This window comes from Oryx dammah, unplaced genomic scaffold (assembly GCF_014754425.2).
Source record: "Oryx dammah isolate SB20612 unplaced genomic scaffold, SCBI_Odam_1.1 HiC_scaffold_26, whole genome shotgun sequence".
NCBI lineage: Eukaryota > Metazoa > Chordata > Mammalia > Artiodactyla > Bovidae > Oryx > Oryx dammah.
The window spans coordinates 66,487,060-66,503,155 of record NW_024070210.1 but is presented as its reverse complement, the minus strand read 5'-3'; the positions used below and the strand labels follow the sequence as shown (position 1 = coordinate 66,503,155).

Below are 16,096 nucleotides of genomic sequence, written 5' to 3'. Positions count from 1 at the left end.
GCCCTGGGCACAGCCATGGCCATGGGCACCCCCCTGGCCCTGGGCACCCCCCTGGCCCTGGGCACCCCCCTGGCCCTGGGCACCCCCACCCTCCATGTCCCCACCCTGGATCAGGGCACTGTCCTGGAAGGGGCCACCCACCTGGGCCCCCTGGACACCCCCCCGGCCCACATCACTGAGGAAGCAGAAGAAACAGGACCCAAGAATGGAGAGCGTGATCTAGCATGGGGCTTGAACCAGAATCTTCTGTTCCTAATAAACAGCCTCCTACCTACATATTCTACTTTTAAAAGAGCCAATCTTCCTTCACATCCAACCTGACACTCAGGGGGCCCAGTGGTCTCTGAATTTCCTAGTTATGAAAGTTGGTCCCAGTCAGGCATACTCAGTAGTTTGGTTTAGTGGTGTCCACAGCACATGGCTGAATAAGGTGACCCCTCCTTTGTCTGCACTTCTGCCCCACCCCCCATTAAAGGGTCTCAAGGATGGTCTCATCACCTCTACCACATCACATACACTCAGACACGGTGGGCTGTGCATGCCTCCTTCTAGAAGGATCCACAGAAACCTTCAGTGGATCCTGAACTAACTGTCCCCTGAAAATATATAGAACTTTCCAGACTCCTTACCTTTGCACAGTTTCGCCATCACTACCACCTCCACCTAAGCCCCGGTCAGGAATGCCTTCCTTCCAAGCCAACCAAAGCTCTACCATCAACATGAAGCCTTCCCTAAAGCCCTTTAGGATGAGTGAGGTCCTCTCTGTCTTTGCACATTGCTCCTTTCTCTGGAGCTTATATCGACCATTGCATGGGCCCAACCACACCCTACCCAGTTGGCATCAACTAATGGGACAGCTTTTATCTCTCCAACCAAATTAAGCTACTCAGGGCAGGGCCACCACTTCTATACCTCTAGACTCTCCCACCCCCATCCCCTACTGGTCTATACCTTGCATAGAGTGGCGTTTGCACACAGTTTAGGGATACCCATAGTCCAGATACTACTGGGTTCTGACTCTTCTCAGCCCTATTCTTCAGCCAAGGCATCTCCCAAACATACAGACAGCCTGCTTGCTGTAAAATCCCTTCTACCCATTCAAATTCCACATTTGGGGGCCTCTCCACTTCCCAACTCCTAGGCTTCTCACAGGGACCCTACCTACTCTAGTGCTACTACAGCTCTCCAACCATGCCTCTCCACCTCCCAACACACTGCCCCTCTCTCACAGCCATTCCCTGATGGGAGAGGCAGCAAGAACTCGGAAATGAGTGGCTAATGATTACATTTCCAGGTTGAAGTGGGGTAGTTCTAAGAAAAGGAGCTGAGGATTCTCTGAGTCGTTTCTCTCTCTTCCGGGTCATACTCGCACTTGAATAACAGAATCGAGGCTCCACATTTGAGGGGCACAGACCCAGGTCCAGACCAACTTGGAGAAAGACCCAACTTGAACAGGCGCCTAGCCTCACTGGGAAGGAAATGATGGGGGTCCGCTGAGGGAAGCTCAGAGAAATATGGGAGTAAAAGTAGCCCAAATTTTCAACCCCTCACCATTCTGAGCAGTAAAGTGCCGGCATGGAGCTGCTTGCTCTTCTGGGCTTGAAGAATCAGCGTTACAAGTTATGAGGCTCTCGACACGGAGCCTGGGGTCGCGTTTCCTTGTCCCTCACGGAAGACCGATCCACCCCAGAAACGCTGGTGTGCGAGCTACAGCCAGATGGCCAGACTCCTAACAGCAGCTGTCAGACATGTCCTGGGTAGAGGGGCGCACAACAGCAGTTTGGGGGATCGTTTAAAGACGGAGCCCCCAGCTCCTACAGCCCCGCGGCGGGAAGCCTCTGTCCCCGCTCCCCAGTGACGCGCCCATTGGCCAAGCTCTTCCTCGGCCCCGCCCAGCGGCCGGCCCGCTTGGCGTCGACGCATGCGCAGGAAGCCGCCGCCGCCGCCGCCGCCGCCGCCGCTGCCGCCGCCGCTTCAGCACCGGCGCCCGGACAGCGGCGCCGCCCACGGGCATGGACGGTGGTGGCGGCAGCAGCAGCAGCGATCCGGTTCCCGGCCCGGGTCCGGAAGGGGAGCAGCGGCCCGAGGGGGAGCTTTTGGCCCCAGAAGGCAGCTCCCCGGACAGGTAGGGGCGGACTGTTCCGCAGACCCAGCTTCAGTCCTTCCCAGAACCCGCGCCCCAGATATTCCCAGTAGCCGCCATATGTCGCCCCATTCATTCCTCAGACCCTCCCAGAGCCCGTTCTGGCGCCGCCAGACTCTTGGCCCCCTGGCCACGCCCTCTCTCTGCAGATTTTCATTCTCCCTGATACTCCCTAATATCAGCCCCCTTCGCCCTCCCTGCCCCTGGGACCTGCCCCACCCACTGTTTCTACCTTACCTCTAAGACCCCGAGTTCCCCCCGCCCCTCCGGCCTCCAGAACCCCTCCCTCTTGGCCCTGCCCCCACGTCTTCTCTGTAAGCCCCAAGCCTGCAGCAACCTCAGTCCGGGTTCTAGCATGTCGATGTGCTCAAGGGTGCGTGTGTGTTGTAGATGGACTCGCCAAGGTGTATGTCCTAGGGAGAGGCCAGACACTCGGCTGCCAAACTAGGGTCTGTCTTTGTCCATCACCATCAGTCTCCAGTCTGCCGCCCCGCATGGCCAGCTGCGCGCGTGTGGGCTGGAGTCCCCACGTGTGGCAGCCACCTGCACCCTGTGGATGTGATGGGTTGGCAGGCTCTGAGAGTCAGGTCGTGGTCAGCACCTTCCCTGAAGGAGCACCAGGCTGGCAGGACAGAAGGAACACCTTCCTGCTGAGGGCCCAGATCTTGGTGCCTCTCCTCTCCCTTCCTCCACCATATGTGTGAGGGAACAGCCCAGCCAGGTAACAATATGGCGCAATTTCTGTGCCCTGCTTGTTCTGCCGCCCCTAGGATCCCTCACCTGACATGACGCTGCCTCTCTCTCCTGCCTGGACTGAAATAGGAAGCATTCTTTGGGGGCAAAAGCAGAGGTGAACACATTATCTCCAGACTGCCCCAGTGAAATGTATATTCTGTACCTCAGAGTGAAGAGGAGACCCCACAAGCAGAAAGAAATGTTTCCTTCCCTCTACTGTCAAACCAGCCTGGATAGATTTAGCCACCTTTCAGACTGAAAGGCACAGAACTTTCTGCGATGGGATGAAAGACAGGATTAATATGCTCCTTGGACCAGGAGACTGCCTGGCACTATGGCCTGACCAAAGAGCCAAGGATGGCCAAGACAGAGATAGTGACAGGGCAGGGGCCAGGAGCATCCCTAGAAGGGGCTGGAGAGTCTTTTGCTGCCTCAGATATTTTGCCCAGGATCAGCCCTATCTTGGACTATTCACTTCCCCTGCACATAGGGCTCATACTTGAACACAGGAACTATTTGCTGTCTTCTAGTAACTCCCTGAGACCTCTGGCCCCTCTCTGCCCCTCCCCAGAGACCCTGGACAAATCAGGCAAGGGGACTCATTTCACTACAAGAAACAAAAATCATTCCTGCTGAACTAAGCAGCACCCTGGAGAATGAATAAGACAGCGTATGCACGCACTGACGCGTGCAGGCACACACACACACACATTTACTAATGTAAAGACAACAGGGCAAATTGAAACAGTTCATTCTTTGTGTCTTTAAAATTGCTTTTTATTTTCCTAGTGGCATGAACTGGAGCTCCCTCATCTGTCCTGACCATTCTGCCTGATCACATGGATGTTCATATAGCTATATGTCCATGGGCTTGGGGCATGGTTAATACTCCCGTGTATTTGCCCATTATGGGGCTCCCAAGTGAGGGTCTGGGGCATTATTAGCCAGGCCCTAACTTCTATGGCCATGAGTCAGACCTGTGTCTTCCCTTTTCATTAACCTTCCTATCTGCCCCAATCACTTGGCCTACAGGCCAATGTGCCCAGGCAAGCAGCCCAGGAAACTGCTCATCCCAGTCAGAGCCATGGAACTGAGGGTGAGAATGAAAGCCCCCAGGGGAAGCAAGGCAGACAGCTGATCCTAGGTTCCTGGAGAGGGATAAAAGGGATTGACAGGAAGGGGCTGGGCTAGGGAGATCCCAGTAGAAGCAAACCAATGGGGGAGACTGAAATCCCCCTTGAACAGGAGCCTGCTAAGCAAGGAGGGTGCTGATGAGATTTGGTAAGCTGGTTAAGGAGGACTGAGTTCAGTTCTCAGCCACTACCCCCTGGAATGCTGGCTTCCCTCATGAAAAAGAAACTGACACTCCCAAGTGGAGACTTGACTCCTAAGACAAGCCCAAAGCTCAGTGATGCTTTAAAATCACGGGCAGCTAAAATAGGCACCCTGGCTGCCCCACCCTCCTGACTCTAAAGAGGGAGACCAAGACTAAAATGGGTCACCTTGTGCTTCCCTGGTGGTCCAGTGGTTAGGACTCCATCTTTCAAGGCAGGGGGCATGGGTTCGATCCCTGATCTGAGAACTAAGGTTCCACACCCCACAGGGTGCAACCAAAAATGTATACAAAATAAAATGGGTCACCTTCATGCATGTCATCTTCATGCCAACTCAGACTAAGCACAGTGCCCAGCATGTGGCAAGTGCTCAGAAAAGACCTGCAGAATAAAAATCTTAAAGAAATAGATAGCCCCACTTATACATATGAAACCCAGGTCATTTTTCCAGCTTCCCTTTGGCCCGTGGGGATTGATGTACAAGGAATTTATCTGCCAGGACACTGGTTGCTATATCATTAACTTTATGGGGTCATCTGAGGTCTTGCTTGAAAACAACTTCAGTCAAATTCCTATTTTTCTAAATGTAGAGTTAGTAAAAAAAAAAAGAAGAAGAAGAAGAAGAAGAAATAGTGGTTTAAATAATGAGATAAATTCTAATGCAGCTTTTGATAACAAAAAGAAAAGTACTGGGACTTCCCTGGTGGTCCAATGACTAAGGCTCCATGCCCCTGATGCAGGGGGACTGGATTCTATCCCTGCCAGGGAACTAGATCCCACATGCTGCAGGTAAGACCCAGCACAACCAGAAACAAATAAATATTTTAAAAAGAAAAGTAATTATAATTATATATGTAGAGAGATTCTTAAGGTATGAGAAGTTCTCAAATGGAGACATATTATCTGAAGTGCCTAAAGAGTTCAAATTGTAAATATAAATATACTTCTTAATCTACACACTTCCTGCAGCACCGAGTGTGAAGAGGCAGGAAAGCAAATGTCTTCCACACGCCAGGCTCCATGCCAGGCACCTCACAGATCTTACCTCAGTTAATTCCCATACTAACTTGAGCTGCTTCTAAGCTGCTAAGTCGCTTCAGTGGTGTCCAACTCTGTGCGACCTCATAGACAATAGCCCACCAGGCTCCCCCATCCCTGGGATTCTCCAGGGAAGAACACTGGAGTAGGTTGCCATTTCCTTCTCCAATGCATGAAAGTGAAAAGTGAAAGTGAAGTCGCTCAGTTGTATCTGACTCTTAGCGACCCCATGGACTGCAGCCTACCAGGCTCCTCCATCCATGGGATTTTCCAGGCAAGAGTACTGGAGTGGGGTGCCATTGCCTACTCTGACTAACTTGAGAGGGGGACCTTATTCTCATACCCTCACTCAGCAGACAAGGATGTCAATGTTCCGAGAACTCTGTATCTTTCCCAAGACCCCAGAGCTAAAGGATGATGGGGCCAGGATCCCACCTCCACTGCTCCGCCATTTTAGTTTCAGCATGAGGGTTATCACCTGCCCCTCGACTGCCTGCCACCCAGCTTTCTGGCAGGAAGAGAAGGAGCTTACTTTTTTTCAGTTCCTCTACTTGATTTCTGGGCAGAACCCAGCCTCTGTGGGCAATGTCCACTTGCCATCACAGCCAGGACCCTGGCCCACGGCCCCTTCAGCAGTGCAGCAGGCAAGACTGGAAGCCAGGATTGGATCAGCAGACACCTGGCTGTTCCATGGGAGCTATGCAAATTCTAGCAAGCCAGGTGAGCCAGGAGGATGGAAGGAAGGAGACTCACTGTTGGGCCCAGAACTCTCTGGGAATCACCCATGGCCCTCAGGCACTTGGTTCTGTGACCATCTTCTGTCCTAGGTCTAGCAATCCTGCCACTGGGGTAGGACAACTCCCCCTGCACCCAAGGAGTGGGGCTGGGTCCATGCACAGAATACTGCCCCCATGAGTAATTTGGAAAGATGAATCTATTGCTGACTCCTTCCTGGAAAGTCTCTTGGGGGTCCTAACTCCCTCTCCCAGCTGTGCACACCCTTGCAGAGCAAACCTCTTCCCGAAGTCCTAGGGTTGGTAAAAAAGACAATAATTGCTTATGCCAAACTTTTCCTGACTTTCCTTGGCTTTTAAGGTGGGAACAAAAGTGCAGCAGGTGCTTAATTAGCGTCTGACAAGAGAATGAAGAGACGATTGCAGCAGACAGAGCTGGGCTCAAGGCCTGGCTTTTCAGGGCTCACTGAACCTCAGTTCTCAACTCTATAAAAGGAAAGTACTTCCCCTGTATGGTTTTTAAAGGTGCAAATTAAGATCATATGTGTTTGGGGGTGCAGAGACTGACGAGGGAATGAGACAAGGAACCCCAAGAAGTAGGCTGGAGGTGTAGACCCAGAGGCCCTATCCTCGTCGCCTCCTGCCAGAACCAGTAACAGTAAAACCCAAGCCCCATCCATCTCAGCTCACTGAACACTGCTAGGACATGGTATGGACCACCACTGTCTCACCCCCATTTTCCCTGCTTCCTCCTCCCCCAGGTCCCAGAGCAAGGCTGTGGCCCCGGAGGCCAGCCCAGAGAGGAGCTGCTCCCTCCACAGCTGCCCCCTTGAGGACCCTTCCAGTTCTTCTGGACCACCACCAGCAACTTCCACCCTCCAGCCTGTGGGCCCGTCCAGCCCCTTGGCCCCTGCTCACTTTACCTATCCCCGAGTACCGCAGGAGTACCGGGGGGCAAGCTCCCTGCCAGGGCTTGGGGACCGGGCAGGACTGTGCTCCCATGGCTCCAGCCTCAGCCCTTCCCCAGCCCCCTCACAGCGTGATGGCACCTGGAAGCCAGCATCTGTGCAGCACCACGTCGTCAGCGTCAGGTAAGGAGGGGTCCAGCAGCTGGCCAGCTGCCCTGGAAGGTAGGGCAGGGCTGCAAAGTGGGGCCAACTCCCCGAGGCCTAGATTTCTTCACTAGGAGGCAGCCCAAGTGTCTCCTGTCTCTGATGGAGGAGGCAGCCTGGAGGGAAGAGGAAGGAAGGGTTGGAACTCGGGAGTGGGGAGGCTTGCAAGGGTCGATGCCAACTTCCTCTACCCTCTACCCCTACTCCAACCTCCCACCTTACAAGAGGACTACAGCAAGCAAGTGTCTTTTCTTCTCTCCCATAGGCAGGAACGGGCCTTCCGGATGCCAAAGAGGTAGGCCTGGGCCTTCTCTGGACCCATGGGGTGACCAGGCCCAGTTTAGCTCCACCATCCCTTCCTGGTGGCTTCTAAGCTCATCTATTCCCTGCTGCCATGCCCAACGCCAACTCATGTGTGATCTCTTCCTCTTTCCCAGCTATTCCCAGCTGATTGCAGAGTGCCCAGTGGCCGTGCTGCTGCTGTGTCTGGCTTTCATCCTCCTCTGCACCCTGGCTGGACTGCTGGGGGGCCAGCTACCTGATTTCTCCAAGCCCTTACTGGTGAGGGGCCATGGAGGGATGGGGCCCCCATGCCTGACCACCTCAGCTCAGTCTGGGGCAGAACTTTGGAGTGGGCCTGCGGGGAGTGGACTCTCCAGTGAGAGCTCAGAAAGGGTACAGAGGTGATCCTCGGGTCCAACCATACAGGCAGGCAGGCCAGCCCTCCCTGCTCAGGGACCCAAAGAAGCAGAACTGAGAAGGAAGAAGAACTCCCCGTCTTTGTGGTCTGATCTTTTCTGCCCTCCTCCCTGCAGGGCTTTGAGCCTCGGGACACGGACCTTGGGCGCAAGCTAGTTGTCTGGAGAGCACTGCAGGCCCTCACAGGCCCCAAGAAGCTGCTTTCCCTTTCCCCAGACCTTGAGCTGAACAGGTAATGGCTTCCCATCTTTCCACTTTTGGGGGCAACCGGAGATAGAACGAGGTCTCCAGAGAGGAGCCAAAGACAGGTCAGGGGACCTCCCTGGCTATCCAGCAGTCAGGACTCTGCACTGCCACTGCAGGGGACACAGGTTTGATCCCTGGTCAGGGAACTAAGATTCCACATGCCATGTAGTGCAGTAAAAAAAAAGTTTTTTAAAAAAATCAGGTCAGCGGGCCTTGCTGGAACCCCCTGGGCAATGGTATCTGGACTCTTCTGAGCCACTCACCTTCTGGACAGTGCCTGGTATAGATTTTTTCTCTACCTTAGCTCAAACCCCCACACCACCCTGAGCCCCGCCACACCCTGGAGCAGTGCCCAAGAGGGGATGGTCCGGCCTCGGAGGATGGTGGAGTCCTTGGAGGACAGAGGGCAGGAGAGCTTCTTCTGTGGCCCCCCTGGTAAGCTGCAGCCTGGCCAGTTCCTAGCTTTAATGGTGGTTCTCCCTCTCCCCACCTACTAGAACTGGAGGGCCCAGGAGAACAAATCTGGGCAGACAGAAGGGGAAGGAGACTGGCCAGTCACATTCAAACCAAGGAAGTAGGGGTTACAGCTGGGAGGATGAGGCAGGTCTCAGTTGCTCCAGCCAGGAAGGGTCAAGCTGGACAGGGGTGTGGCACAGGGGAGGGACGCAGGCCCAGCATCAGGCAGCCAGGCACAGGTTTGAGGCTCCTGAGAATCTGAGCCTCTTATGGCCCAGAGTGAGCATCTTCCCTTTGGTGGGCCCAGGATCTGGGGCCAAAGCACTGAGCTCTGGGCCGTGTGTTGCAGAGAAGAGCTATGCACAGCTGGTGTTCATGTCCACCTCAGCGGGCAGCCTGTGGAACCTGCACGCCATTCATTCTATGTGTCGCATGGAACATGACCAGGTGAGCCAGCTGAGGAGGTGCTAGGGCTTGGTGGGGGTGGGGAGAGCCAGGGATACCAGGGACCTGATCATAAGGAAATAGAGTTGAACCAAAGTTGCCAAGCTGGGCTAGGAAAGAGCATTCCCTGCTTAGAAAATTATTGCAACCCTGCTAAGAGGCTCCAGGTTGTGGGGGAGAGGAAAGCGAAGAGTCAGCTGCTTCCAGAAGTGCCAAGACATAGCTGCTGGGAGACAGACCCTCAGAGCCCGGGGATTTTCAAAAGGTCCCGAGGCTCCTCCTTGAAGGAGTCAAGATGTAGCTGCTGGAACAGGGGCCTGACCAGTCAGGTCAAGATACCCCTCTGCCTCTGCCCTGCTGCCTCAAAGGAGGTGAGAGAGCCTGGGACAGTGCTTAGAAACCTGGGCCCCAGCAGTTCCCCTGAGCTCTCTCCTGCTGTGTGTGCCCTGCAGATCCGCTCCCATCCCAGCTTTGGGGCTCTGTGCCAGCGTACAGCAGCCAACGAGTGCTGCCCAAGTTGGTCCCTGGGCAACTACGTGGCTGTGCTCTCCAATCGCTCCTCCTGCCTAGACGTTACTCAAGCCGACACAACCCGCACGCTGGCCCTGCTGCGGGCCTGTGCCCTCTACTATCACCGTGGTGCCCTGGTGCCCTCCTGTCTGGGACCTGGAAAGGACAAACCCCCACACTGTACCCAGGTTCCCACCAAGTGCTCCCGGAGCAGTGCTGTCTACCAACTCTTGCACTTCCTGCTGGACAGGGACTTTCTGAGTCCCCAGACTGCGGACTACCAGGTGCCCTCCCTCAAGTACAGCCTGCTCTTCCTGCCCACCCTGAAGGGTGCCTCCATGATGCGCATCTACCTGGACCGCCTCGCTATGCCCTGGGGGCTCTCCGACAACTACACGTCCGTCACCGGCATGGACCTGGGCCTCAAGCAGGAACTGCTGAGGCACTACCTGGCCCAGGACACGGTGTACCCCTTGCTGGCCCTGGCCGCCATTTTCCTCAGCATCGCCCTCTACCTGCGCTCGCTCTTCCTCACGCTCATGGTGCTGCTGGGGGTGCTGGGCTCTCTACTGGTTGCCTATTTTCTCTACCGAGTGGCCTTCCGGATGGCCTACTTCCCCTTCGTCAATCTGGCAGCCCTGGTCCTACTGAGCAGCGTCGGCGCTAACCACACCCTCATCTTCTTCGACCTCTGGCGCCTCAGCAAGAGCCAGCTGCCCTCCGGGGGGCTGGCGCAGCGCGTGGGCCGCACCATGCACCACTTCGGCTACCTGCTGCTGGTCTCGGGCCTCACCACGGGCGCGGCCTTCTACGCCAGCTACCTCAGCCGCCTCCCGGCCGTGCGCTGCTTCGCGCTCTACATGGGAACGGCTGTGCTGGCGCACCTGGCGCTCACGCTGGCCTGGCTGCCCTCCTCCGCGGTGCTGCACGAGCGCTACCTGGCGCGCGGCTGTGCGTCGCCGGCGCGTGGCCCTTGGGCCGGCAGCGCGCCCCGGCGACTGGCGCTGGCACTCCACCGACGGCTCCGCGGCCTCCGGAGGGCGGCCGCCAGCACCTCGCGCCTGCTCTTCCAGCGCCTGCTGCCCTGCGGGGTCATCAAGTTCCGCTACATTTGGATCTGCTGGTTCGCCGCGCTGGCGGCTGGGGGCGCCTACATCGCCGGCGTCAGCCCCCGCCTGCGGCTGCCCACGCTACCGCCGCCCCGCGGCCAGGTCTTCCGGCCCAGCCACCCCTTCGAGCGCTTCGACGCCGAGTACCGTCAGCAGTTTCTGTTTGAGCGGCTGCCTCAGGGCGAGGGTGGCCACATGCCCGTGGTCTTGGTGTGGGGCATCCTGCCCGTGGACACGGGAGACCCCCTGGACCCTCGCAGCAACAGCTCGCTGGTGAGCGACCCTGCCTTCTCAGCCAGCAGTCCTGAGGCCCAGCGCTGGCTGCTGGCCCTCTGCCGCGGAGCTCGGAATCAAAGCTTCTTCGGGGCCCAGCCGGAGGGCTGGGCCACATTGTGCTTCGTGGAGGCCCTCCAGCGCTGGATGGAGAGCCCCGGCTGTGCCCGCCTGGGGCCGGGCCTCTGCTGTGGCCACTCAGGCTTCCCCTGGGCCCCGCAGCTTTTCCTGCACTGCCTCAAGATGATGGCTCTGGAGCAAGGCCCGGGGAGTCCCCGGGACCTGGGACCCCGCTTCAATACCCAGGGCGGCTTGGCTGCCCTGGTCCTGCAGTTCCAGACCAACTGCCCCTACAGTCCAGACTACAGCCAGGCTCACCACTTCTACACTGAGGTCAACCACTGGCTGGCAGCAGAGTTGGGCAGGGCACCCCCTGGCCTGCGCCGGGGTTGGTTCACCAGCCATCTGGAGCTGTACAGCCTGCAGCACAGCCTGAGCACCGAGCCTGCAGTGGTGCTGGGCCTGGCGCTGGCGCTGGCCTTTGCCACACTGCTGCTGGGCACCTGGAATGTTCCACTTAGCCTGTTCTCAGTGGCAGCTGTGGCAGGCACTGTGCTGCTCACCGTGGGGCTCCTGGTTCTGCTCGAGTGGCAGCTCAACACTGCCGAGGCGCTCTTTCTCTCCACCTCGGTGGGCCTCTCCGTGGACTTCACTGTCAACTATTGCATCTCCTACCACCTGTGCCCGCACCCTGACCGCCTGAGTCGAGTGGCCTTCTCACTGCGCCAGACCAGCTGCGCCACAGCAGTGGGGGCTGCAGCCCTGTTTGCAGCCGGTGTGCTCATGCTGCCTGCCACGGTGCTGCTCTATCGCAAGCTGGGCATCATCCTCATGATGGTGAAGTGCGTCAGCTGTGGCTTCGCCAGCTTCTTCTTCCAATCTCTCTGCTGTTTCTTTGGACCAGAGAAGAACTGCGGGCAGATCCTCTGGCCTTGTGCACACCTGCCGTGGGATGCCGGAACTGGGGAGCCTGGTGGGGAGAAGGCAGGTCGCCCACGACCAGGGCCGGTGGGAGGGGTGCCTGGGTCCTGCTCAGAGCAGTACGAGCTACAGCCGCTGGCACGACGCCGGAGTCCCAGCTTTGACACCAGTACAGCCACCAGCAAGCTGTCTCACCGGCCCTCAGTGCTCTCTGAAGATCTACAGCTGCATGATGGCCCCCACTGCTCCCGGCCCCCGCCAGGCCCTGCATCCCCAAGGGAGCTGTTCCTGGACCACCAGGCAGTTTTCAGCCAGTGCCCAGCCCTGCAGACTTCCTCTCCCTACAAGCAAGCTGGACCCAGCCCCAAAACCCGGGCCGTGCAGGACTCCCCAGGGAAGAAGGCTGAGCTGGTGCAGGCCTCACTAGAAGCCCCAGCCCACCCTCCCAGGCCCAAGCCCCAGGTCGTGGAGCCCCCTGATTGCCTCTGCTCCTCAGCCAGCACCCTGGAGGGGCTCAGCGTCTCTGATGAGACCTGCTTAAGCACCTCTGAGCCCAGTGCCCGTGTGCCAGATTCCATGGGTGCCTCCCCAGAGGATCTGGATGAAGCCGAGCAGACAGTACCTGAACGGGGCCAGCTCAATGAGAAGCGGGACACATTGTGGCTGGCGCTCAAGGAGACTGTTTACGACCCATCTCTGCCTCCCTCACACCAGAGCAGCTTGTCCTGGAAGGGCCGTGGTGGGCCGGGGGATGGCAGTCCTGTGGTGCTGCCCAACAGCCAACCAGATCTGCCAGATGTTTGGGTGCGCAGGCCCAGCACCCACACTTCAGGCTACAGTAGCTGAGGGAGGCCCATCTAGGGCACAGAGCCTGTTGGGGATGACGAGCCCAGAGCAGCACCAGGCTAGAGCCTGATAGTGTTTCCCCACATCAGCATGGGGAGGTCTCGCTCTCCAGCTGTGGATTTTAAACCCTGCCAGATGTCCTGTCCCTGGTCTGGGCTGCTGCTTACTCCCCACACCTGGAGGATTCGGTATGGGGGGTGGTCTTTGGAGTGAAATGCAAAGCTCTCCTTGTGACCTGCGAAGGGCTCATCTGTTCCCACAGTGCCAACCAGGACCCACCCTCTGGAAGGGCGAAGGTCATGTGTGCAGCTCCGTGTATCGGGGGAGGCTGACTTGGCCCCCATGACAAGGGGCATGAAATTCAGTGGTACTAAGGGACACAGTCCTTGGGATCCTGTGGGCCCCTTCATCAACCAAGAGCCCTGGGAAACTTCAGCAGCCTCCTGGGCCTCTCACCTTTCAGAGGCTTTTTTATCAGGACACTTCCTTTTCTTTGGGGGAGCCTCTTGGAGTCATAATTGGGCTGGGGTCTCTGTCCTGAATGGTCTACTCCCCTCACATTACCCAGTCTGTCAAGAAATTTGTCCCAGCCAAGCAAAGATGGCTTCTGGGAGTAAAGTAGGTGGTGGAGAGATGGTGAGTCCCCGAGCATCCCTGAATTGCTAACGGTCCCTCATGGGAAGCTGATCTGGCATGGAAGTGTCCTCTCCCCTGTTAACACCAGTAAGAATCCTTTACATCCCACCTATTTTGGTTTGCAGAACCCTTCCATACCCATTGTGTCCTGGGAATCTCACCACTTCTGTGTGAGGTAGCCTGTAGTTGGTTAGGTCCCAGGTTACAGGTAAAGACAATGCAACTAAGGTTACCTGTTTTCACAAAGTCCCATAGTGAGTGGGTGGCAGAGCAGGTTTCCTAACTGACCTGCATCTCCCACTCTCCTCCTGTTTACCTGCCCCAGGGACATTGACCTAGGGCTGCTCATCAGCCTCTGAGTCCTGGCTTCTCTGCACTATGGACTGTCTCCTGTTATCACACAGCCAGGTCGGTAGAGCCCTGGTCATCTGAGATCGTCACCCAGAGGGAGGACAAGGTGAGCCCTTCCTCCTGAACATGAGCGGAAGTCTGGCCTTGACTCCATCATTGTAGCTGCCTCTCAGGGCCACACAACCCTTCAGGAAGGCAGATGAGCTGGAGCAGCCAAAGTACCGACTAGATTTGTTCTTTACAACAGCGTGCCCAAAGGACTGGAAGAACTCAGTGTAATCCCAGTCAGTGCCTCGAACCTGGAGTGGCCCAAACCAACAGCAGGCATCACAGCAGTGGGTAATCCCACCTGCATCTCTAGCTCCAACATTGGTGTTTGTTTTTTTTTTTTTTTGACAGGGTCTTAGTTCTCCAACAAGGGATCAAACCCGTGTCCCCTGTAGGGGAAGTGCAGAGTCTTAACCACTGGACTCCCAGGAAAGTCCCCCTTGCCCCAGCTTTGGAAAGCAAGATTTGAAGTATTTTCAGCAGATTTACTATCATCATTATGGGGGTTACAAAGAGTGTATGGCCCTGGACACACATGGAGAGAAGCTTAGAAGCATTCTGTGAGGCTCTGGAAAATTCAAGAAATGGCTCCTTAACACTGAGACACTGTATTAAAACTGATTTGGGACTTGCAGTCATTTCTCCTATTTGTGCCACAGATCCTTGAACTCATACCCAGAGCATGAGTATGTGTTATTGTATGTTTTAAAAATGTAACTTGGTATAGTTTGTTACTATGGGAAAACCCATCCTTCTGTGGCTGTGGCACCTTGGTGACAATGTCAGAGATTGAGTTGACTGGTAAATCTTAGATTTTACAGGCACGGGGCCTACCCTATACCATGATATTTAGGCAGTATCTCAGCTTGAGCCTGATTCTGAAAGAGACATCTCACGAGAGATTTATAAGCCAAATGCCCTTAGCCCCCTCAAACTCATTCCTCTCCTTCCAGTCCATGACAAGGCAAGTGAGGGGATCAGAAAAGAAGATACATTGGAGAGTTTCTGATCTTTTCTTTCATGGTGGCCTTATCTTGGCCTTTGATAATACATGTGGGCAATTATGAGCTCTCTGGCGTCCATGACATGCATCAAGATATGCTTGGGAATGGGAAAAAACAGACATTCCTTACCTTTTCTACCCTCACCTTTGTTCACAGGGATGACAGTAGCTCAAGGTGGTGTAGAGGTATTTATGCTTAGGAGAAGTTGTCACTCAATTCAGGAAGATAAGAAACAAAAGAAAGCCACCACGTGCTATGTAAATGGTGGGCTGTCCCAAGCCACTTTGTGCTGAAGAGCCCTGGAAGGACCTTGATAAACTTATCATGATCATCAGGCCTCTGTGTGGTTATTCATGTCATACCTCAACATAAGGGGAAGATCAACAGTTTACCAAATTCACAAACAACAAATTAGAGCTTCAAGATCGCTAAAGAGAATCCCTCAGCTGGGCAGACTGATGTGGATTTGAATTCATGACCACGGCCTCACCTGTAACCTCAGCTCTGCCTAGCCTCCGTCCATTCTAGTTACTAGTTTCAGTTCTTTGCAGCAGTCATTTCATACTTTCTCCACTTGCTTCCAACATCAGTGCTCTTCACCTCTCTGCACACCTACTTTGAGTAGTCAAAACCCTCATTATTCATAATGGAAGCTGGAGGCATCAGATAGAAATTTCCTCACCTTCAAGGCACCCAGTCCCCAGCTTACCTACCCTGCTCCTACTGGCTTCTCTCCTCATCCCTTCTGTTACAAAGAAGGAAAGCAGTTAATGTCCCCACCAATGGTTTATAGCAGATAGGTGGATACAGATGGCTTGGAAGTCAATTTCAAGAGCTTCCTTCTTCATAAGCTCCCTCTCCTCATACTGATCAGCCTGAGAAGGAGTCTTTGGCCAGCGATCTCTCCTCCCCAGCAGTGACCCTTCCTTCATTCTGTCTCCTACTACTCTGGCACCATTTTCTGCACTATAAAAAAATAAATAAATAAAAGGACTACTTGAGAATGTTTTGCTTGAGCAAGTCTTTGAGAGAGCAAAGCCAAGAACATATGAACATTATCATAACTGTATTCCCTATGGTCACATAGCTTAAGTAGAGACTTGGAGAGAGAGAGAGAGAAAATGGGGCAGCAGGTAAAGAATCTGCAGGAGTTACAGGAGATATGGGTTTGATCCCTGGGTCAGGAAGATCCCCTGGAGGAGGGCATGGCAAGCCACTCTAGTATTCTTGCTGGGAAAATCCCATGGACGGAGGAGCCTGGTGGACTATGGCCCATGGGGTCACAAAGAGTCTGAAGCAACTTAGCACATATTTTAAATACCCACATTGAACCTGTAGAGATGAAAACTAAAATGTCTGTGATTTAAAAAAAAAAATCCCTGGATGGAATCAATACT

General features: G+C 55.2%; 1 protein-coding gene across 1 annotated transcript; it reads left to right on the top strand.

The window, feature by feature from the left end:
• The first annotated feature begins 2,012 nt into the window (after positions 1–2,012).
• DISP2 (dispatched RND transporter family member 2) lies at positions 2,013–13,637 on the top strand. The gene is made up of 8 exons (XM_040226937.1): positions 2,013–2,125; positions 6,746–7,075; positions 7,362–7,391; positions 7,534–7,657; positions 7,912–8,027; positions 8,346–8,476; positions 8,847–8,944; positions 9,394–13,637. The coding sequence occupies exons 1-8, from the start codon at positions 2,013–2,015 to the stop codon at positions 12,658–12,660; spliced, it is 4,209 nt and encodes a 1,402-aa protein (XP_040082871.1). The 3' UTR covers positions 12,661–13,637.
• Positions 13,638–16,096: the final 2,459 nt, after the last annotated feature.

Excerpts from the sequence above, each read along its gene's own strand:
- DISP2 (XM_040226937.1), top strand. The coding sequence starts at position 2,013 with ATGGACGGTGGTGGCGGCAGCAGCAGCAGCGATCCGGTTCCCGGCCCG. Across the intron at positions 8,477-8,846 it reads CTTCTTCTGTGGCCCCCCTG|AGAAGAGCTATGCACAGCTG; the intron begins GTAAGCTGCAGC and ends CGTGTGTTGCAG. Across the intron at positions 8,945-9,393 it reads GTCGCATGGAACATGACCAG|ATCCGCTCCCATCCCAGCTT; the intron begins GTGAGCCAGCTG and ends TGTGCCCTGCAG.